General features: G+C 37.6%; 1 protein-coding gene across 2 annotated transcripts in view; it reads right to left on the bottom strand.

Annotated features, from left to right (window-relative positions):
• Positions 1-9,224: 9,224 nt before the first annotated feature.
• The window catches only part of DMGDH (dimethylglycine dehydrogenase), a 61,342-nt gene continuing 45,316 nt past the window's right edge, over positions 9,225-25,250 (bottom strand). The window contains exons 15-16 of one of the 2 annotated variants that reach the window (XM_082835516.1): positions 17,408-17,542; positions 9,225-10,412 (exon numbers count right to left, since the gene is read on the bottom strand). In XM_082835516.1, the coding sequence (XP_082691642.1) occupies positions 10,182-10,412; positions 17,408-17,542 (366 nt within the window). In that variant the 3' untranslated portion in view covers positions 9,225-10,181. The remainder of the gene's footprint in view (positions 10,413-17,407; positions 17,543-25,250) is intronic. The other variant, XM_082835517.1, reaches the window with a different exon arrangement.

Here is a 25,250-nt window from a genome sequence, read left to right as displayed (position 1 = left end):
TGAAGAATCCTTGCATTCCTGGGATAAACCCCACTTGATCATGGTGTATGATCCTTTTAATGTCCTGTAGGATTCTGTTTGCTAGTGTTTTGTTTAGGATTTTTGCATCTATGTTCATCAGTGATATTGGCTGTAGTTTTCTTTCTTTGTGACATCTTTGTCTGGTTTTGGTATCAGGGTGATGGTGGCTTCGTGGAATGTGTTTGGGAGTGTTCCTCCCTCTGCTATATTTTGAAAGAGTTTGAGAAGGATAGTTTTTAGCTCTTCTCTAAATGTTTGATAGAATTTGCCTGTGAAGCCATCTGGTCCTGGGCTTCTGTTTGTTGGAAGATTTTTAATCACAGCCTCAATTTCAAAGCTTGTGATTGGTCTGTTTATATTTTCTATCTCTTCCTGGTTCAGTCTTGGAAGGTTGTGCTTTTCTAAGAATTTGTCCATTTTTCTTCCAGGTTGTCCAATTTATTGGTATATAGCTGCTTGTAGGAATCTCTCATGATCCTTTGTATTTCTGCAGTGTCAGTTGTTACTTCTCCTTTTTCATTTCTAATTCTATTGATTTGAGTCTTCTCACTTTTTTTCTTGATGAGTCTGGCTAATGGTTTATCAATTTTGTTTATCTTCTCAAAGAACCAGATTTTAATTTGATTGATCTTTGCTATTGTTTCCTTCATTTGTTCTTCATTTATTTCTGATCTGAATTTTATGATTTCTTTCCTTCTGCTAACTTTGGGGGATTTTTGTTCTTCTTTCTCTAATAGCTTTAGGTTGTAAGGTTAGGTTGTTTATTTGAGATATTTCTTGTTTCGTGAGGTAGGATTGTATTGCTATAAACTTCTCTCTTAGAACTGCTTTTACCGCATCCCATAGGTTTTGGGTTGCTGTGTTTTCATTGTCATTTGTTTCTAGGTATTTTTTGACTTCCTCTTTGATTTCTTCAGTGATCTCTTGGTTATTAAGTAGTGTATTGTTTAGCCTCCATGTGTTTGTATTTTTTACAGATTTTTTTTCCTGTAACTGATATGTAGTCTCATAGCATTGTGGTCAGAAAAGATACTTGATACAATTCCAATTTTCTTAAATTTACCAAGGCTTTATTTGTGACCCAAGATATGATCTATCCTGGGAATGTTCCATAAGCATTTGAGAAGAAAGTGTATTCTGTTGTTTTTGGATGGAATGTCCTATGAATATCAATTAAGTCCATTTTGTTTAATGTATCATTTAAAGCTTGTGTTTCCTTATTTATTTTCGTTTTGGATAATCTGTCTATTCGTGAAAGTGGGGTGTTAAAGTCCCCTGCTATTATTGTGTCACTGTCAATTTCCCCTATTAAAGTTGTTAGCATTTGCCTTATGTATTGAGGTGCTCCTGTGTTGGGTGCATAAATATTTACAATTGCTATCTTGCTCTTGGATTGATCCCTTGATCATTATGTAGTGTCCTTCTTTGTCTCTTGTAATAGTCTTTATTTTAAAGTCTATTTTGTCTGATATGAGAATTGCTACTCCAGCTTTTTTTGATTTCCATTTGCATGGAATATCTTTTTCCATCCCCTCACTTTCAGTCTGTATGTGTCCCAAGTCTGAAGTGGGTCTCTTGTAGACAGCATATATATGGGTCTTGTTTTTGTATCCATTGGGCCAGTCTATGTCTTTTGGTTGGAGCTTAAATCCATTTACATTTAAGGTAACTGTCAATATGTATGTTCCTGTTACCATTTTCTTAATTGTTTGGGATTTGTTATTGTAGGTCTTTTCCTTCTCTTGTGTTTCCTGCCTAGAGAAGTTCCTTTAGGCTTTGTTGTAAAGCTGGTTTGGTGGTGCTGATTTCTCTTAGCTTTCGCTTGTCTGTAAAGGTTTTAATTTCTCCACTGAATCTGAATGAGATCCTTGCTGGGTAGAGTAATCTTCATTGTAGGTTTTTCCCTTTCATCACTTTAAATATGTCTTGCCCCTCCCTTCTGGCTTGCAGAGTTTCTGCTGAAAGATCAGCTGTTAACCTTATGGGGATTCCCTTGTATATTATTTGTTGTTTTTCCCTTGCTGCTTTTAATTTTTTTTGTATTTAATTTTTGATAGTTTGATTTATATGTGTCTTGGTGTGTTTCTTCTTGGATTTATACTGTATGGGACTCTCTGTGTTTCCTGGACTTGATTGACTATTTCCTTTCCCATATAAGGGAAATTTTCAACTATAATCTCTTCAAATATTTTCTGTCCCTTTCCTTTTCTCTTCTTCTGGGACCCCTATAATTCGAACGTTGGTACATTTAATGTTGTCCCAGAGGTCTCTAAGACTGTACTTAATTCTTTTCATTCTTTTTTCTTTATGGTGCTCTGCAGTAGTTATTTCTACTATTTTATTTTCCAGGTCACTTATCCGTTCTTCTGCCTCAGTTACTCTGCTATTGATTCCTTCTAGAGAATTTTTAATTTCATTTATTGTGTTGTTCATCATTATTTGTTTGCTCTTTAGTTCTTCTTAGTCCGTGTTAAACGTTTCTTGTATTTTCTCCATTCTATTTCCAAGATTTTGGCTCATCTTTACTGTCATTACTCTGAATTCTTTTTCAGGTAGACTGCCTATTTCCTCTTCATTTGTTTGGTCTGGTGGGTTTTTACCTTGCTCCTTCATCTGCTGTGTGTTTCTCTGTATTCTCATTTTGCTTAACTTACTGTGGTTGGGGTCTCCTTTTTGCAGGCTGCAGGTTTGTAGTTCCCGTTGTTTTTGGTGTCTGTCCCCAGTGGCTAAGGTTGGTTCAGTGGGTTGTGTAGGCTTCCTGGTGGAAGGGACTAGTTCCTGTGTTCTGGTGGATGAGGCTGGATCTTGTCTTTCTGGTGGGCAGGACCACGTCCAGTGCTGTGTTTTGTGGTGTTTGTGACCTTATTATGATTTTAGGCAGCCTCTCTGCTAATGGGTGGTGTTGTGTTCCTGTCTTGCTAGTTGTTTGGCATAGGGTGTTCAGCACTGTAGCTTGCTGGTTGTTGAGTGGAGCTCGGTCTTAGTGTTGAGATGGAAATCTCTGGGAGAGCTTTCGCCATTTGATATTACATGGAGCTGGGAGGTTTCTAGTGGATCAATGTCCTGAACTCAGCTCTCCCACCTCAGAGGCATAGGCCTGACACCCGGCCAGAGCACCAAGACCCTGTCAGCCACACGGCTCAGAAGAAAAGGGGGAAAGAAAGAAAGAACATAAAAAGAAATAAAGTTATTAAAATAAAATAATTTTATTAAAAATTAAAAAATTAAAAAGTAATAAAAAAAAGAAAGAAAGAAGAGAGTAACCAAACCAAAAAACAAATCCACCAATGAAAACAAGTGCTAAGAACTGTATTTAAAAACAAAAACAAAAACAGACAGACAGAACCGTAGGACAAATGGTAAAAGCAAAGCTATACAGACAAAATCACACAAAGAAGCATACACATACACACTCACAAAAAGTGAAAATAGAAAAAAACATATATCTTTTGGGAAGTCTGACGTTTTCTGCCAGTGTTTAGTAGGTGTTCTGTAGGAGTTGTTCCACACGTAGATGTATTTCTGATGTATTTTTGGGGAGGAAGGCGATCTCCACGTCTTATTCCTCTGCCATCTTGAAGGTCTCCCCCTGTACTTTTCTTGTTAAATTTATTCCTAAGTATTTTATCTTCTCTGTTGCTACTGAAATGGGGCTTTCTTTACCTTTTTCTCTATCTTTTAACTGGTTATTTTTTGTGGACATGATGGCTACTGATTTCTGTTTGGTAATTTATATTCTGCCAAATAATTATTTTATTGTTTTAGTTTAATCATTGATTTTTTTTAGGGTTTTCCCAGTATATAATCACATAAAATAATATAAAATAAAATAAAAAGCATTCCAATCAGTTTGAAAATGCAAAAATTAGGACTGAAAGAAAGGCAGCTCACAACTCACAAGTTGGTATTAAAGTTAATTATTTGGTAGGTGGGGTGCTTGGAACTTGGGATATATGTTTTACATAGAAAAGACATTAGAAACACCTGATTTGCATTCTAACACACACAAAACCCATTTAATCTACAGTTAAAAATCTCTTAACTCCTAAAAATCAGTAAGAAAAAGACCAACAATCCCTTTTAAATAGGCAAAATATAGGAACATAATCATTTACAGAAAAGGAAATATAAGTGGTTATTAAATATATGAACACAGGGCTTCCCTGGTGGCGCAGTGGTTGAGAGTCCACCTGCCGATGCAGGGGACGCGGGTTTGTGCCCCGGTCTGGGAGGATCCCACATGCCGCAGAGCAGCTGGGCCCATGAGCCATGGCCGCTGGGCCTGCGTGTCCGGAGCCTGTGCTCCACAATGGGAGAGGCCATGACAGTGAGAGGCTGGCATACCGCCAAAAAAAAAAAAAAAAAAATATATATATATATATATATATATATATATATATATATATATAAAAAAACACATGTTAACGTCACTCAAGTGAGAAATACAGGTTGCAACTTCAATAACATACCACTGACACTCGTGAGAACTTACTGTTTGGGTCAAGTAAGCCCTCATACACTAACCACAAGTGAAATGTGGCACAACCTCTATGGGGAAGAATTCTGCATGTCTACCAGAACACACATACAGTTTAATCCTGCAGTTCCAGTTGTAGGAACTTATCCTTCAGATGTACTCAGTGTCAGAAACATCATATGCATCAAGATATTCATTTTGGCCTTATTTTTTTATTAGAAAAAGGTAAATAGTGGGGCCTGGTCAAAATAATTGTTTTAAAAGGATGATATGGAATAATCTTCAAGATATATTGTTAATTTTTTTAAGTTAGGCAAAGAACATTATGCTTGGTATGTTTTCATTTGTTTAAAATGACATGCATAAATGTGTGTATATATACATATGTATGTACATATACACACATATATTCGTATACTGAGAGAGAGAAATGCTTACATACTTACAGAGAATCTCAAGAAGGATACAGAAGAAATGATAACGTTGGTTGTCTTTGGATAGGCTGATTGACTGCAGACAGGGATAGGAGAGAAACTGACTTTCACAATATATCCCTTACACCTAAATTTTAAACTCTGAGCATATGTTATCTGTTTCTAATAGTATTATTATTAACAATTTTGTAATAACATAATTTACATTTAAACAAAAAGTAAAATGCACTTTAAGTTAGAACAGAGTGCTAAGAATAAATATCCCCCAGTGAACATGGTTGTAAAGCCCAAAGGCCATACACTGAGAAAATCATAGATGCTTTTGTTGTACTTCTTTATTTCTCTGGTTTGCAGAGACTCAGGTTCTTGTCATGGTGCTAACTGGCTATAAGCTATGCTCAGAAGTCATGATACCTGTGTTTCAATGCTTGTCTCAACCTGTTTGGTTTCAGTGCCTTTGAATATGATAAACTTTGTATACAAAGGCTAAACATTTTAAATATGTTATCTCTAAAGGTTTAACCGTTGGGGTAGAGATAAGAATGGCAAGAGGTCTTTCTTCAGAGAGAAAAACTAAAGTTTACTAAGAAATGTGGTTAATTGTGGTTGGTGTTACTCATTGCCCCATACTACCTTGAATAGTCCAGAAGGAGATAGACTTGAATATCAGAAAGAATAGCCATACTTTGTTATTTTAGATGTCAGCTATTAAATTAGTTTCAAAATATATTTCATTTTGAAAATTGATCTGGGATGGGTTTGTTTCTACCATATCTAAGTGAGGGGGTGAGAGTCTTCTTAAAGGCTTGTAAGGTCACATACTGGACTTAGAGATGAGTGTATAAGTTGGCAGTAGTTACATGCATCAGTTATATGCATTAACTGCTATCAGTGCTAACTACTGCCAAGGCATTAAGAATCATCAAGTCTCCAAGCACATAGGAAGGTAATTTTCTCTAAGAAGCACCTTCAGTTTATTGTTTGTTTTGTTTTGTGTGTTAGTGTACGTGTGTGTATTGAGAGGAAAAGGATCAATTTAAAAAAAGAAGAAAGATTTCTTTTAGCTCTGAAAATTCTCCCTATTTCTGAAATTGAGAGTCTGGCTAAAAACAGCTATGGCCAACTCGAAACTCCTTTGACCCCCTCATCTTGCCCGTTGCTTATCACCTCCTACCTCCTCAAAACCAACTAGATGAGAGTAGATAGTGGAAAATAGTACCATTTGTATAAAAAAGATTTTGACATAGCATTTTCTGTGTGCTTAAGACAGTACACAGAAGTGTACATAGGTCAGTGAATTCTCACAAAGTGAACAGACTCATGTAACCACCACCCTGATCAAGAAACAGGATGTTGGTATTGCATTTTGTCTTGTATCTTCTTTCCTTACCCTCAGCTTTCACCCAGCCTGAGCCTTAGTGTTCACACAATATTTATTATATACAACAACTGAATTGCATTCACTTTATCTGTATTGAATTTTTTTACATTGTATACCAACTTCTTAAGCGGTTCTAAGCCAACTCTTTCCAGCCATCCTTAAATATCTCAAACCAATGTGAATATTAATATATAGAGGGTCACATTATATGACCAAAAAATAAGAACCTACTTTTACTAGAAAAGAAAGCACTATATATGGTCTTTTAAAAAGTGAAACATGTACATAATTTAAATAAATCTAAAAACGCATACAGTGAAAAGTAAATTTCAACTCCTCCCCAGAAATACTAGTGTTACTCTTCCAGAGATAGTCTATAATATATAAATGCAATTTAAATGTTTACATTTTTTCCAATTTGAACCTAAATAATAGCACGTTGTGTATTGTAATACACCATGCTTTTTAAAAAAATTTATTTATTATTTATTTATTTTTTTGGCTGTGTTGGGTCTTCATTGCTGCGTGCAGGCTTTCTCTAGTTGTGGCAAGCGGGGGCTACTCTTCATTCCGGTGCACAGGCTTCTCATTGCAGTGGCTTCTCTTGTTGCAGAGCACGGGCTCTAGGCGTGCAGGCTTCAGTAGTTGTGGCACGTGGGCTCAGTAGCTATGGCTCGCGGGCTCTAGAGCGCAGGCTCAGTAGTTGTGGCGCACGGGCTTAGTTGCTCCACGGCATGTGGGATCTTCCCGGACCAGGGCTCGAACTCATGTCCCCTGCATTGGCAGGTGGATTCTTAATCACTGTGCCATCAGGGAAGTCCATACACCATGCTTTTTAAAAATTATAATGTAAGTAGCCCTTTTAAATGTGTTAGCCCATCCCATGACCTCCTTCCATGCTAGTAGCCATGTTTGCACCTCTTGACCCTTTGGCCAGGGCTGAACAGAATGCTGGTGTTGTACGCCAGTCATTGTCCTTTGCGATGCGATCCATTTCATGATCTTTCTTTTCTCTGCTCTGTATCACAGGTGGGCCAAACCCTACAAACTACATATCCCAGGCTCCCAGCTAGGTTCATCCAGTGGGAGGCACTTGTGAGAGACTGGAAGGTGGAAGGAAGAAACAAGCCAGGGTGTTTCTTCCCTTCTGTCTGCTTCGGGCAGCATCTTCACCGGTGTGGATATATCTCTTCTATGGTTCCTGCTCCCACTAGCAGCCCCTCCCTGTATGGTCCTAGTGTCAGCTTGGCAGCTGGCATCCCTCGCTGGTTCTCCATGTTAAGTTCCCTCCTCTGAACTACCTGGCAAGTTAGTCACACAGTGAGGCCACATGGAGAGATATGCCCTGCCAGCCCCAGGTGTTGCCATCAACCTTAGTGAGATGCCAGACTTGTGAGCGAAGAAGCCACCCTGGATGACCATTTTTTAACGATTCTCTGCCCCTTTTACATGACACAATTATTTTTAGTAATAATCGCAAAATGAAATAATAACAACCAGAAAAGAAATGCAAAGAGTGACAAGTTTCTATTAACTTTGAATATATAGTCATGCCAGTAATAAATAAGAAAAATAGAAATAAAATAAATGTTATAGTATGAAAAAGCAAGGGGTTAATATCTTTAAATTATATTAAGTAGTTTTGAAAAAGGAAAATATTTATACCCACAAATTGGTCTATTGTAATAAAGTGGTCTGTTGCCTGTGAATAATAAACCTTTTCTGTTTTTAAGCTTTGCAGTGACTTCACTGAATGTTTTCTTTGCATATTAATATTTACCAGACAGTATAGGCAGATTTATCCAGTTATCTTTGCACAAAGTTGATAGAAGAACATTTTTAAGCTTTTAATTTCAAAAGTTTCTTTTACCTGAGCAACAGATGTAAAAACAACTAGGAAAGGACTTTAACATAATGACAAGTTTGGCAGAAATTCATAAAAATCTTTCACAACAAACTCCAGGAATTGCAATACTGCCTTTGGTTCTTTGGGAACAATTATAGTGGCTTTCAAACATGTCTATAGTTAAAAAGTTCCCACTAAAATATCTTCATCAGAAAATTCATCATACATTTCTATTACATACAGTAAAAACTTCTGAAGTTTTTCTTCATCTGCTAAAAATCAGAGAAAGTGGCTGAATGGTAACAAACTCTGACGTTATTTGATCTATTGCTTTACAACAAGTGCCCAATTATTGGTGAAAAAGATGAAGGCATTCAAATACTGCTTTACTGATTTCTTCTAGCAATGTAAGATCAGCATCTTTTGTTGTTTCTCCTGGCATTCTTTAAAATTTCACTTTTTAAAATAAATGACCATTTCTTTAGATTTTGTTTTTGCATTGTCAATTGCCTTCTCCACAAGTTCTGAGTACTGTTCCTTTGATTAGAGTCTGCTATAATAATATTTTATGTAAATAATTTTCCAGTAACTAGTTACTGAAAAGTTACAACTTAGGTAACTGTTAAATTGTGCCACTGATGTAGCATTATATTTTCTCAATTCTTTCATTAGTTTTAACACAATTAACAATTGGGCTACAGAGAGGCAGAGAATGAAAAGCACCTATACCCTATACCAGAACTGGGAGACAGGGTCTGGATAACATTCTTAATAATTAGCAAATGTTTGTTACCAAAAAGATTTCCTTCATTTCTCATGTAAGAGGAGATACCAAAGATAAATGAATGGCATGCTGAAGAGTTCTAATACATGATTACTTTTATAAAACATTTAAATGTAAATTTGGCATGTTTTCAAAACTTACAAGTTAAGAAATTATTTTAAAATCTACTCTAACTATAGAATCTTATTATGCTTCACATTCAGCTTCTTTAATACCTATTTACTGAACTTTTCCTAGGCAGCAAGTGTGTGTGTAGAACAAATGATAAATGACAAACTACCTTTTATGAAAAATTTGATTTATTCTGTCAACTAAACCCAAATAATTTCAAGAGGTACATCAAAGAATAATTTCTAAATGGCTTTTTTTCCTTGCTGTACACAATGTTAAGGGCAATCCTGTCAGCTCTTAAAGCTCTTGTTTGACCTGCTTTGTCAAATGTTTGTGAAATGATATTCAGAATGGCACAATGTGATGTCAACTTGCATTAATTCTTTCCCAAAGAGAGGTGTTCAGTATTCAGACTGTGTTTGTACTGGCACAATTTATGTTTCGGCTTCATCTCAGAAGGTTTACAAGTACCGTTTCCTTTGGAAGACTGTTCTCTTTTGCAATTTCTCTTCTAAAACAACCTTTGAAAGGACAACAATGACATCCCATAAAACTGCTTTCAGGGAAGTCATTAAGAAAGTAAATATTTCAAGGAATTGAATAAAAATGTTACATATACCAATATTAAATTTTACTATTTTCTTCCTAGATATATTATGAAAAATTAAAATGATCCCTTATTCAACTAGTATTTTTCAATGAAGTAAATCCATCAACAATACTGCTTTTGTCTTTATGTAAAACATAATTTGTAAAAACAACAAAACAACAAAACATAATTTGTTTTCAGCTAACAAGAACCACATACAAATGTTTCTAAAATTATATAATGTTTTCTACTTCAGTTGTAATAATGATGGTATGTTAGCAAACACTTAAATGTTTTGCCGAGTTTCGTAAACAACAATATAGGATAGTAAAAACATTAGCTTCAAATTTCTTCATCTGAAACAACAATGTAAATCACTCATCCATTATTCTATATTGCTTAGGAAACAAGAGAATGGTTTTAAGATTCTGATGATTTTGAAATAAATTTTTAGTTTCCCCTATTCCCCAGCAAATCAGTTATCATTTTCAGTACAATCACATAGCAACCATAATTCAGTTGCCTTCTCAAAGTCTTTTCAAATTTTGTCCTTTCCACCTTTTTTCTGAAGCTTGTTTCTGATTGGTTCCGTCAACACCAAGGGTTCTTGTATGACGGTTGCTGAGTAATTTTTGCCTAATAATTCAACTTCCACTTGTTGTCCCACTTTACTTAGCTCTACAGGGACATACGCGAAAGCCAGACTCTTCTGGATGCTGTAACTGTAGCTTCCGGAGGTCGTGTTGCCAACCACCTGAAAAACAAGACCCTACCATCCTCAGCATCTTGGTCACAGCTTTAAGTGCCTCCTCTCTAGATGAAAATTCTCAAAAGATACGTTCAACTTACAGAGTTTTATGATATGCTGTCTGTGAGGATAACACTAGGAGGAAAACTTCACTTTTTTGAGAAGCTTAATGAAAGTTTAAAACTTATGAAAAACAATTCTCAAAATACACATCCATGTTGCTCTGAAATTTCTCAGTTTTAAATAATTACATCTAGTTTCTTAATACCTAGTACTATTTTGCTCAGTTTTATGCCAAGAGATCTGATAGGAAGAAGAATCAAATATTTTCATTTTGAACTTTAAAAAATTCTCTTCCATCAAACTAGCATGGCAATAATAGATACAAAGGAGAAAAATCTAAAAATCCAAATGCAAATCTAGTCAACTGTTCCTGCTGGCATTTAGAAAATGGCCTGCCAGAATAGTGCTGAATTAAACTCTATTAATATATCAATAGTCAATGTGAAGTGAATCTTCTATATGAATATATACAGATTTAACAATTCCTGGTAATTGCTAGGCACTTAAATAAATGTTAACTTTACCCTCTCTAGCTTTACCATGTACAAAACATTTTGCTAGACATTCTGGAGAAAGAGTAGAGGTCTGGTTCCTACCCTCATGAGCTTCCTGCCTCGTTGAGGAATTAACATACAGACATGAGAAACAATAACCAGGAAGCCAAGGTAGGCAACATAAGTAAGCCAGGATTTGTTCTACAATTTTTTTTTTTTTTTTTTTGTGGTACGCTGGCCTCTCACTGTTGTGGCCTCTCCCGTTGCGGAGCACAGGTTACGGACGCACAGGCTCAGCGGCCATGGCTCACGGGCCTAGCTGCTCCGTGGCATGTGGGATCTTACTGGACCGGGGCACAAACCCGTGTCTCCTGCATTGGCAGGCGGACTCTCAACTACTGCGCCACCAGGGAAGCCCTGTTCTACATTTTGAAGGTAGGTGGAGTTAGGTGGGTAGAGAAGGGGGATAAAACTTTCCAACATGAGTGGAGACATGGAGTTCTGTGTGAATGATCAAAATTAACAAGGATGAAATAGGATAACTTGGGATGGCAAACCAGAGAAAAATACTGAACAAGGAATCAAAATTTAGGAGATGAAAACAATAATTTTATGCTACCAAAAATAAAATCTATACAACAATCCTGATTAGAAGATTAGATCTGGTTTCCACAACTCTTAGCTGAAGGAAAAGATGCAAGAAAAGGAAAAACAGAGTAAAATGCAAACAAATTACAATATTGGTTTAAACACCACTTTTTTTTCTAACATCTTTATTGGAGTGTAATTGCTTTACAATGGTGTTTTAGTTTCTGCTTTATAACAAAGTGAATCAGCTATACATATACACATATCCCCATGTCTCCTCCCTCTTGCGTCTCTCTCCCACCCTCACTATCCCACCCCTCTAGGTGGTCACAAAGCAACAAGCTGATCTCCCTGGGCTATAGCTGCTTCCCACTAGCTAGCTATTTTACATTTGGTAGTTTATATACGTCCATGCCACTCTCTCACTTTGTCCCAGCTTACACTTCCCCCTCCCCGTGTCCTCAAGTCCATTCTCTACGTCTGCATTTTTATTCCTATCCTGCCCCTAGGTTCTTCAGAACCTTTTTTTTTTTTTTAGATTCCATATGTATGTGTTAGCATATGGTATTTACTTTTCTCTTTCTGACTTAGTTTACTCAGTATGGCAGACTCTAGGTCCATCCACCTCACTACAAATAACTCAATTTTGTTTCTTTTTATGGCTGAATAATATTCCATTGTATATGTGTAAACACCACATTTTTAAAAAGTAAAAGGAAGACAACAAAAGCAAAATGATACATAGCCCCACTTAAAACGGCTTCTCCCAGCTACGCAACATTGCACTCATCCTTACAGCCTTACTGTCCAGCACAGCGGCTGCTTATAGCTGCTGCTCAAAAACATCCATGGACATGAATCAGCCTGGTGATATTTCAGCTGCCTCAGCAAAGGGCTCACGACAGTCAACAGTCATATTATAGCATTTCTAGTCTCTTATGCATTTATGACATTAAGTACAGACTCCTATCACTGTAGCCCCAGTTTTTAATTATCTTGTTGAAACCCCAAATCACAAGCTCTCCATATAATTTCTGAACTTGTTATGGTGATTTAAAAAAGTGAATGCCTTCATTAGTAAAAGTTTCTCTCTGGCAGATTATTAACTGCCAAGGTATTGCTGAGATAACACACATGTTTCAAAATGGCTTTTCTCCTCTAGATCAAATTTCCGTGATATAAAACTGGGATTTGGGTCAGGGTGGCTGGAGTTTTAATCATCGCTTTTTTGAAAGACCTTCTCGGTAACTTTGGTTTCACTTCTGAGTCTCTAAAACAGAGATTTGTGTTTGGAGCTCTGGGAAAGTTAACCTGGTTTTCTTGGGCATCTTAAGAAAACAGGAAGAATCCTGAACGCATCTCTTGGTCAAATCCCCTAACTCACCGGATAAAAAACCCACAATCACTCTTCAGAGGCTGCGTGCCCCATCTCCTTGGGCCTTCCCATCTCTTAAAATCTCAGCAGTGATTCTTCTTGCAGTTATTTCTGCATTAGTAACTTTAAAGAAATAGCGTGTTTATTTTGTGCGTGCTAGTCTTGAAATAGTTATTGAATGCTTTGCTTTCTGCTCGATTACTTTCATTTCTCCTTTAATTTCTCTCTAATCCAGGGGTTGGTGGTCCAAAGTATTTTAGAAAACTGGCCTTTCCTTTTATCTTATTACTAAGTCTCCAGGGAAAGGTTTTCCCTGGCATAAATTCTGTATCATTTGACCTTAAAATCTTCCAGATCCAATGAAATCCATGGCTTTGTTTTCCTCAGTGAATCACAAGAACCACCCTCACCCTTTGCCTAGTAGATTCTCATATTCTTTGTGAAATCAAACATCAGCCTTCTTTTCACCAATGTAAGCAATCCTCACTTATTTTTAGCCTTGTCTCATTCTTCTCTTCATTATGAGACTTAAAGACGCCTGTAACAGACTCAGAGAAGATAACATGGTAAATAACCTTTGAAAGAGGGAACATAATTTAAATTGGATGATATGTTTCTTTGGCTGTCCCTGTGTGTTTTAGTTTATTAATAATGAAAAACAAGACTTTCTAAATTCTTCAAACTTCCTTCCTCAAAAGCCTTTTCTTCAAAACTTACTTCCCAGCAAAGCTGCTTTTATAACTAATTAAAGCCCCTCCCATGCCCACACTTATGCCTTGATTTTCTTATATAAAGCCTTACTTAAAATCATAATCCCTCCCTCTAGCACTGCCCATCTCCCAATTAGACTTTATTTTTCCCCAAAGTAGTCACTGCCCTCTGACATGCTATTTATTTTATTTTATGTTCATTGTTTATCTCTTCCTCTCCTGGAATATAAGCTCCATAGGGGCAGAGATTCTTGTCTGTTTTGTTCACTGCTGCCTCCTTAGTGCCTAGAATATTGCTGTCACATACTAGAACTCAGATCTGTTGAACAAATAAATTAACATGTACCCTATCGCTAGCATTGAAAATATCTGCATGAATAGAATACCAAATATAAAAGGTAGAACAAGTCCAAATTCAGGAAATAAAAATTGAAAAATATTTCATATCATTCTAGAGATAAGGAAGATCAGAGAGTGTCATCTGCATGATAAAATGAGGATCCTACTAAGCATCCAATAGCAGACAAGCTGATATCAGGAAATTTAAGAGAAATATTACTAATAACTAAAATTACAATTGCCTTGGCAGCTCTATAAACAGGTGGCACGTATAGGAAAGATGAAAAATACAATGTGTAAACACAGTGCACAAATGAAGCAAAGGGAACAAAATTTAAAAATGGAACTTGGAAGGGATATATGTACACATATAGCTGATTCACTTCATTGTATAGCAGAAACTAACACAACCTTGTAAAGCAATTATACTTCAATAAAAATAAATGGGGGCTTCCCTGGTGGCACAGTGGTTAAGAATCCGCCTGCCAACGCAGGGGACACGGGTTCAGGCCCTGATCCGGGAAGATCCCACGTGCTGCAGAGCAATGAAGTCCGTGTGCCACAACTACTGAGCTTGCGCTCTAGAGCCCGCAAGCCATAACTACTGAGCCCGTGTGCCACAACTACTGAAGCCCACGCGCCTAGAGGCCATGTTCTGCAGCAAGAGAAGCCACCGCAATGAGAAGCCCACACACTGCAAGGAAGAGTAGCCCCCGCTCGCCGCAACTAGAGGAAGCCCACATGCAGCAACAACGACCCAATGCAGCCAAAAATAAATAAATTAAATAAAATAAATAAATTTTAAAAAATAAATAAATAAATAAATGGAGCTTGGGTTTCCAGGGTTCTTCTTTTTATCCAGCTTTGTTGAGATACAATTGACATATAACATTGTATAAGTTTAAGGTACAGGTTTCCAGTTTTTTAACTTGGGTATGGTCACATTTAAGATGACTAAAAATCTGTCAGTTGATCATGGTCGATGTGGGGTTGCATACAGAATGTTATGACAGAGCTTCTCGTTCATTACATGGCCAAGTAAAACAGACTATCAGTAGAAGTATGAGTGCAGACCGTATTAGGAAGACTGAGATAGTTGGATGAGAATAGAGTGAAAAATGTAGAACAAAAAGATGAGGTGAGGGAAGTGTAACGACCAGGGAAAAATTAATTAGAGGTGGAAAGAATCTTAGACATTATCTCACTCAGTGGCTTCATTTTGTAGGTGAGAACACTGAGACCCAGAGAGGCTCAAGCAGTTACTTAATGGCAGACAGGTTATCAGTGGAAATTGTGGGCAAATCTTAAATCAGAGAAAGAACATATTAAGAAAAGAGGGCTGGGGCTTCCCTGGTGGCGCAGTGGTTGAGAGTCCGCCTGCCAATGCAGGGGACACGGGTTCGTGCCCTGGTCCGGGAAGATCCCATGTGCCGCGGAGCGGCTAGGCCTGTGAGCCATGGCCGCTGAGGCTGCACGTCCGGAGCCTGTGCTCCGCAATGGGAGAGGCCACAACAGTGAGAGGCCCACGTACCACAAAAAAAAAAAAAAAAAAAGAGGGCTGAACCAGAGATCTAGAACAGAAACAGAAAGTGGAGACCGGGAGGTAAGAGTAGGAATGGTTCAAACAGAAGAGCAAACAACACAATTAAAGGTGAGGCATTTGAGAAAGAGCTTCAGATCTGAGAAAAGATCTATTGGCTTCATAGAATCTAAAACTATAACATCCACCTGTTACTTAGATGTGCAAGAACTGTGGGTATATAATGAAGTGCTTAGGAGAATACAGTGGGCCATCAGAGACAAAGAAGAGAGCAAATGGGGGTATTCAGCATGTCTTAGAAGAAAGGATAAGAATTCAAAGTCCAACCGTACCTCGGTCAGAAATCAGCTTCATCAATCACATGTCATAGTTGTGTAACCTCAAGCAAGTTACTTAATCTCTCTGAGCCCCAAAGCCTCATCTTTAAATGGGAATGATCATACATATCTTGGAGGGGTGTTGTAAAAGTAAATGAGAGAGGGACTTCCCTGGTGGTCCAGTGGTAAAGAATCTGCCTTCCAATGCAGGGGACATGGGTTCAATCCCTGTTCAGGAAACTAAGATGCCACATGCCACGGGGCAACTAAGCCCGTGCACCACAACTACTGAGCTCTCGCGCCTCAAGGAGAGAGCCCACGTGCCGCAAACTACAGAGCCCACAGGCCCTGGCACCCACATGCCACAACTACAGAGCACACGCTCCCTGGAGCCTGCGCACCACACTAGAAAGAAGCCTGAGCACCGCAATGAAAGATCCCGCGTGCCACAACGAAGAGCCCGCATGTCACAGCTAAGACACAATGCAAGCAAACAAATAAATTAAATAAATAAATATTTTTTAAAAAGTAAATGAGAGTACATAAAAATATCCAGCACTAGTAGGAACTCTGTAGATGTTATTTCCATGTCAAACTGACCCCTGCCTCAGCCCAAATGGCCATATCTTTAGTAATCCAAAGGCTGAGATTGACACCACTGGCTCTCCCCTCCTCCAGTGCTCGTTTTGTCACTGAAGAGATGGGGAAAATGAAAACAAGTATTAAGTAGGCTGTAGTGCGTAAGGAAAAAAAAAAACAACCTAGGAATAGAATATCTGAGTATTTGGGTGTTGACCAAGCAGACCCTGCTCAATACAGAGCAAATGTTTAGATGAGTCTTGAAGGCCCTGTGGTCGCCACATGGTCTAACCTAAGCTGAGTGTCCCTGCCTGATAACCCCTGCCTGATAACACCAGCCAAAACACAGCAAAACGTTGAGCCCAATTGGGTTTTACAAATAGTCATAAAAAGAGGAGGAAGTGAAATTCTATTGATAGGTTATCTAACTCTGGCTTTACTGAAGACCAAGAGAGAGAGTGAAATGTAGCATCCCAAAGGGAGAAGAAGGTAGTCTTACTCCTCCTGAAGAACCAAAGGATTTCCACTTTTCCCTTTATTTACTAAGGTTTAACCCTCTCTTGTCATAGATGTTTTCATTTGGAAATTGTTTTCTGCTACTGTGCTAAGGTACGAATTGTTTCCTCCTGAAAGATCCCTAAGAAGCTAAGTCAGAATACTAAATTCTTCATAAAATCTCTCTCTTGCATTCACAGATACAGGTGTGGTGAGCCAAGAGGTCATTTTACCTTCTAAATCATACCTTCCTCATTGTCCCATGTATTTCAAGTCCTGCAGTTTATTTTCTTTCATTAAACCATATAGAATATCATGTTTTCCAAAATGAGCAGCATTTCATTTTCCTTTCAGTTAAGTAATTTCTGTTTCTTGAATGTCACTTCAGAATTCAAAAGAGTGTCATCTCACCAATAGATAAATAACTAGCAAAAAACTGTAAACGGAAACAGAGACAAGGAGTTTCTGCTGCAGAAACACTGCAGTGGCCCCTCGCTATGGGTCCTCAGCACTCACCTTGCCACCATACCAGATGCTTTCATTTCCCTCCGGATCAACATCGTCCGTTGCCAAGGTGAGGCAGACCAGTCTCCGTTTCAGCCCCTTGGCTTTAATCTGTTTCAGTGCTTGCTTTCCTATGAAGTCTGCTGGCTGCAGGAATCCAAGATAATGATGATGAATGAATACTCAGACACTGTGACAAGGTTAGAGATGCAAGCATTTAAATTTGTCTTTGCTATTTTCTTGCCAATTACACAATAAAAATACAGATTGGATCAAACGTCTAGACAAATATTTCTTAGTCCCTGAATGACACCTATTCTTTCAGAAGAGGTTAGACTTAAGGGTAATAACTTGTGATAACAATTTTACCAGAACTACCTAGGCAGAAAAATGTAAGGCATGATATTGAGATGGTGGGTTATGAAAGGGACCCTTGTATCTACTGGTTCTGGACAGTGGGAACGGTGGGCAGTGAGCATGGAGTGACTCAGTTTCTACCTAAAGTAAGCCTTCCCTAAGTAGGAAATTCACTTTTTTGAAATGTGATGCCAAAGCAACTCCAAAATGCCTACATTTTTTCCTTCTTCAGAATAATGGTCCCCGGGATGCATTAACCTTCTGGGTTGCACCGTTAATTCATTCAAGAAATTTATTGAGCCCCTACTGTGTGGGAGGCATCATGCTGGGCCCTGGGTTACAAAATTAGTCAAACACAGACATTTTGATCAAAGAGCTTATTCAGTAATGCTGTGCTTTTCAACCCTTTTTTTCCTTTTGGGGAAAACAAAACAACAAACACAGAAAGAGCTTGATACATTTGAGTTCTTATGTAGGATAAATTCATGATAACACAAGTCATAACAAACCAAAGTTCATTACAGTTAAAATATGTTTATCTAAATACAGAAAGAATGCTACAACAAAATTATTTTGCTATCTTGGTATATTTTTTTTTCTTTTTTTTTTCTTCGGTACGCGGGCCTCTCACTGTTGTGGCCTCTCCCATTGCGGAGCACAGGCTCCGGACGCGCAGGCTCAGCGGCTATGGCTCTGCGGCATGTGGGATCTTCCCGGACTGGGGCATGAACCCGTGTCCCCTGCATCGGCAGGTGGACTCTCAACCACTGCGCCACCAGGGAAGCCCCTCTTGGTAGATTTTTAAAAGAAGACTTGCTATCATGGATACATGATGACAGGGATGCTTTTTAGTGTTCTTATCTATATAGGAAGCCAATGATTGCAATGAAAAAAAAAAAAACAAAACACTTTATTGTGTGGAAAAGCACACAATCCTGGAGTGGCCAAGCACTATATAGTGTGTCTTGTGGAATGCTGGGAGATCCTGAATAGCTTCCTCAGCTCCTATTATGAAATCTGAATCTTTGCTGATATTCATTTAGATCTTGAAGGTTTGGGGTCCTCCTGAGTCCCTATTAAAGAATATTCTTTCAATTATTTACTCAGCTGTTGTTATGCCCCTGCTATGTATCAGATACTAGATACAGGATATTCAGAGCTAAATACAACAGGGTCTTGTAGCCTCTGAGAGGTCCCTGAGGAGATGTGACCCCTTCCTTCCACATCACAATATGCCCAGCACTGAAATTATTTTATCTTCTCAATGTTTTAACATATCAGAGGAAAAAAGAATGATTTGAGATTACTGGAAACATGGTAGAATATGACAGCGATAGTATACAAATCAGCTATACCAATTTGAAACATGATTCACTGTTGCTTCTGTGTGTTTTATGAGAGTGTGAAAATCACAACATTTTGGAAATTTAAAACAAAAACTGTCTAATGCATGTCTAAGGCAGAAATGCAAACAAACAGTTGCTATGATAGGGGCACGTACAGTGGGAGCTCAAGAAGGCGTATGATCTGTTCTATCTAGGGTGAGAGGGGGGCTGGGGCAGCATTCTGTCAGCAACAGTTTTATGGAGGAAGCAGCTTGAACTGAGTTTGAAAGATGAGGCTTCATGATAACTACTGTCTGCATACCCTTCTCCAAAAGTCCTTGTGCTTTTAAGTCCATCTTCCCAACAATCCACAGATGGTGGATTTGGGGTCGAAACGAAGTGAGTTAATTTAGCCAGAGACACTCAACCAAGATCTCAGAAGTCCCAGCCCCATTCTTTTCATCTGTTTTGAGCTGCCTTCACTGAGCCTCTTAAGCCAACATCTGCCACGCCTTCAGAGGGACTGTGGTGAAAGCTGCCGCATCCAAAGCTTTCAGAAATGGGGACTCTGGGGGGCGCTGGACGAGAACTGCTGGGGTGGATGCCATGGGGGTGGGGGGAATAAGAAGTGCTGCAAGGGGAGTCTAACTCTGCCAAATTCATAATTTTACCAAAGTCTAAGCAGGAACATAAGGTACCAGTTAATCATAAGAAATAGGAAAGATGGGCACCCCAGAAAACTTCCTTTAAAAGAGAAAAGTTATAGTAAATATTAAAAAAAAATTAATTCATTATTAATTTAATTAAGTTACTAATTTAATTCAAAAATTAAAGTAGTAAATAAGTAATATTAATAATATTTACAATTTATTAGGCACTTGCTATGTGCCAGACGCTCTGCTGAGGGCTTTAACAATCCTCATTAAGATTCCTATAAGACAGATCATTTTATCCCCAGCTTATGAAGAGAAGGCCCAACAAAGTTAAGGGTCTTTCCGGAGGCTCGGTTATGTAAGTCAGCACCTTTAGATTTTATCTATACGCATTTTTTAAATGGCTGTGCCTGGAGTCTATCACTGGCAGGAACAGCTGATGTAAATACTCTAAAGAATGTTTCATTTAAATTATTTTGAAACACAAATATATGATATCACTTATATGTGGAATCTAAAAGAAATGATACAAATGAACTTATTTACAAGACAGAAACAGACTCACAGACATAGAAAACGAATTTATGGTTACCAAAGGGGAAGGGGGGAGGGAGGGATAAATTAGGAATTTCGGAGTAACATATACACGCTACTATATATAAAATAGATAAACAACAAGGACCTACTGTATAGCACAGGGAACTCTACTTAGTATTCTGCAATAACCTATGTGAGAAAAGAATCTGAAAAAGAATACATATATATGTATAACTGAATCACTTTGCTGTACACCTGAAACTAATACAACACTGCAAATTAACTATGCTTCAATAAAAAATTAATTAATTAAAAAATTATTTCTAGGTAGCCTAACCTATCTTGAATGACATTCACTACACAATAATATTTTTGTACTATGTGAAAGGATTTGAAAACACCCTAAAGGTTAATATTAATGAAATTTAACCTCTATATCTGTATATCCCTGAATTAGGAAGTGATCTTGTCAGCAATATTGTCCTTAGACATGAATGAAAACAATACTCAAACAACAACAACAAAAACCTAATTAAAAGTAAGGAACACATACTTAAAACACAGATAAGAGGTGACACCTGCCCCTTGAGACAGTTCTCCCTTCCCAGGCTAACCTTGGGCCTGACTTGGGGAGATTTAAAAGTGAGGTGATAGCATTTCATTCTCATTTTGCTTGGCTTTCTTCCCAAGATTGCAGACTTTATTATACAGTTATTATTTATAAATGAGAGAGGAAAATGTGTCTGAAGGTTAAGTGCTGAGATTAAAATTGGTGCCTTCAGGATGACCTGAGAACAGAAATGTATTTCTTAATGAGTCACTACCAAATTAACTACATAAATAGCTGTTAATGTCTTTGAGAAACACTTCTGGGGCACTGAGATTATACCTTAAAATAATTTTGGCTTATATTTCTAATCTATTAATTTTTAAGAAGCAGTAAGAGCCATTAAAGCAGCCACCTGTGATGCATCCTAAATATAACATCCACATAGATGAAAACATTAAGTAGATTTTAAGTGAAATGTAACTCCTCATCTCTTACTAGCTTTATTAAAAGCACACATATTATCAAAAAGCACATGGAAATGAAATAAATTAAACCAGTATACTTTGGGTTGGGATTCTCAGAGCAATGGAGAGCTTTCAGATGTGTAGCTAAGGCGAATTCGACAGCAGCAGGGGAAGGAAGGTTCTGATACGAACTCTGGGTGGTGGGCTCTTACAGACCAGGAGAGAAATGATAAAAACCTAGTTTGGGACCTCTTCTGTTCCATATTTAGAGTCAAAATCCATCAGAAAATTCAAAGCAGTCATCAGTTTGATTGAATTTTTGGCCAAAATCCTTTTAATCTAAATGTCAAAAGTTTCCAAAGGCATAAGAGAATCAGTGTAACATCCTGGGTCCTAAGAAAGCCCCCCTTAGAAACCAGGCACAGCACTGGTTGTGGAATCATGCTCCTGTGTTTGCAGGCCTGAAGAGAGCTGCAGAGAGACCCGGTGGTCACCAACCACTGTCAGTGGCAGAGCAGAGATGAAAATCTGGGTGATAGATTTCTGCCGCTGTCCCTCAACACATTCCTGAAAAGTTCCTTATTTAAAATGAGGCCAGGAATCATTCATTAAAAACAGTCCTCATGGGACTCCCTTTGTAAAGCACGTGGCCCTGACTAACCTGCAGTGCATGTGAACCGTAACTTTCTCTGGTCATTTGTCAAATACCAGATGCATCTGTGTTTGTCTCGCAGTTAAACTGATGAAGCCATATACTGGATTCGTTCATTTGGGGGAATGGATCTGACCGGCCCACCACCCCATCAAGACAAATTATACCATCATTCATTTCATAGTCACACAGTTAGAATCATAGAAGTTTTTAAGCAGGCAGAAAACTTAGTCCAAGGTCATTTTTCATATGAGAAAATTAAGGCCCAGAGTTAACGTTCTTGCCCAAAGTGACAAAGTGAGTTATTACCAAACCTCGAATCCAGGCTTCCCAATTCTTGCTCCCTTCTCCTCTATGCAGAACTTTGTAACATTCCACATAAGTTTATAATAACCACAATTTCTCTATCTCTTTATTAGCAAAATATTAAATTATGAGTGTAGCAAGTCCAGTCTATTACTGACTGGAAATGCATACTCTCACATTCACAGTTTTTATTCTCTGCTCTTAGCAATTTAAAACAATTTATCTAGCATTTTTCTAACCAAAACCACTAATCAATTAAGTATTTCTTCTCAAAAAAGTCTTTAATATAACTAGAAAAGGGACTCTATTAACCCAAAGAAAGGTGTGGATACATTGAAACCTGGAGAAAATATTTAAAATATGATTCCCAAGCCAGGCCTATAATTCGTTAATTGCATCCAAACCAAACTAGATGTTTCAAAATGAAAATAGCCCCCGTTATGTGTTTTATGACTTTTACTAGATTCAATATTAAGAAAATATTTACTTTTCAGTCTTTGAGTCTTATGATTCACAGGAAAACAGTGGAACGGACTTGTGGCTTTGTCAGATGTACTTTAGGAAAACAGTGGAACGGACTTGTGGCTTTGTCAGATGTACTTTTTTTTTTTTAATTGAAGCACAGTTGATTAACAATGTTGTGTTAGTTTCAGGCGTACAGCAAAGGGATTCAGATGTACTTTTATGCTTAACTGCATTAGCAACAATTAGAACATAGAGTTTTCATAATAGCTTTCATCTCTCTAGACTACAGTGAAGAACAATTGCCCATTTGGTGTTTTAAGGAGAGCACTCAAGTCTAAATGCAAAGTAAATAATAATTATTTATTTCTTAAAGGAAATAAGAAAAACACAAAGAAATGAAGCTGGAGTCTTCAAAAAACTGAAAGGGTTTTATCTATAGTTGGTTTTCCATAAAAGATTTGTTTTAGATTCCATTCAATAAGATGGAAGGGACCTAACATTTATTGAGGTATCAAATGTTCTTTAGCTCATCTAATATTTATAACAAACTTATAAGGTGGATATTTTCTTCATTTTACAGTTGATAAAACTGAAGTGCTTTTAGGTTTAGCAACTTTAGTTTTAGAATAGGTTAGTGGCAGAGCCATGGTTCAGACCCTTCAAATACTTACTAAACCCGTATGAACTATTGGACACAGAACCAGCCCTGAGGATTCTTGGTCTCTGTCCCCAAGGAGCTCAGAGTCTAGCTAAGGAGGCAGCCAGTATTATGGGGTGTAAAAATATCATGGTAGAGATAAGTACAAGGTGCTATAGAAGAGGGGTCCCAGCACTCCCCTGGCTTTAATTGCCACCTATACAACAATGATCCAAACCCATACTTTCAGAGCAGAGGTCTCCATACCAACGTGCTCAGCTGCCACTGAGACCCTCCATTTGACTGTTCCATAGCCTCCAACCTCGCAAGTCCTTCCAACCTCTGAATCACATCCTGCCTGTGTTTCCTAGTTCATTAACAATATCCTAGATCCTACTTTCCACTCCCTTCACAAATAGTCCTTCATGTGGTCTCCAGCCTACCTTTTTATTATCACTCATACCTCTTTCTTCTCTACCCTATGGCCAATGCCTTAGCTGAAGCCCTCAACATCTCTCCACTAGATTCCTTCAATAATTGGGTAAAGTGATCGTCCAGTCACCAGGGTAATTCCCTTTTGATCTGTTTTCCATCACCAGAATGTCACTCCTTACTCAAAATCCTTCAAAGGCTTCTCAGTGTCTCCAGGATACACTCCAAATTTCCTAGCCTGGCAGATGAGACCCTTCCTGATGAGGTCCCAGTACTTCTCTGGCATTATCTGCATCTGCTATGTGCCAGCCCTGATAAGTGTTGGGGATAAAATGGTAAACAAGATGTATTTTGTATTGCCAGAAACTCTACTCAAGAAGTTTATGTCAAAAGATCAAGAAAAATGAACAAAATAATTGCAATAATTGTAACATATCCTATAAGGAGGATGTAGCTACAAAATTTCTTTTAAAAATTATCAAATAAAATCCAATAACATAGAAAAACGTAATACATCATTACTAAGTGGGTTTTATGCCAAAATTAAAGTTGGGTTAACATTTGAGAATAAATGTAATTCATCATATAACAAAGTAAAAAAGAAAAACCATATGATTATCTCAATGGATGCAGAAAAAGCACTTGCCAAAATCTAATATTCCTAATTCAAAAAACAAAAAACCCAAACTTTTAGCGCTAAGAACAGAAAGGAATGTCCTCAGCCTGATAAAGAGCATCTATGAAAAACCTACAGCAAACATCATACTTAATGATGAAAGACTGATGATGATGATGTTTTCCATCTAAAATCAGGAAACAAGATAAGCGTGTCTGCTCTTACCACTTCTACTTAACTTTGTTGCAGTTTCAACCAGTAGAGGATCTAGCCAGTACAATAAGGCAAGAAAAAGAACTGAAAGGCATCCAGATTAGAAAAGAGACAAAGAAAAGGTTTATTTTCATACAATGCAATTGTCCATGTAGAAAATCCAATGGAATCTACCAAAAAAAAGAAAGAAAAAAGAGAACTACACAAAAAAGTACTTAGAATTACCAAGTGGGTTTAACAAAGTTACACAATGTGAGATCAATATACAAAACGCATTGTTTTCTATACACTAGCAGTAAACAACTGAAACTTGAAGTTTAAAATGCCATTTACAGTAGTATCAAAATACAAAATACTTAAGGATAGATCTGTAAAGAGATATGCAAGAACTATAAACTACAAAACATCTTTGGAATTAAAGATTACCTAAATAAACAGAGAGATATACCTCATTCATGAGTTAGAAGACTTGAACTGACCTATAGATACAATGCAATTCCAGTCAAAATCCCAGCAAGCTTTTTGATTCATGGAAATTCAAAGGACGTACAATAACTAAAACAACATTGTAAAAGAACAGCAAAGTTGCGCGACTATCACAACCTCATTTAAGCTACAGTAATCAAGACAGTATGGTATCATTATCAA

The sequence above is a fragment of the Leucopleurus acutus genome (assembly GCF_964270905.1).
Source record: "Leucopleurus acutus genome assembly, chromosome: 3".
In the NCBI taxonomy this organism is placed as follows: Eukaryota; Metazoa; Chordata; class Mammalia; order Artiodactyla; family Delphinidae; genus Leucopleurus; species Leucopleurus acutus.
This window is presented reverse-complemented; position numbering and strand designations above follow the sequence as displayed.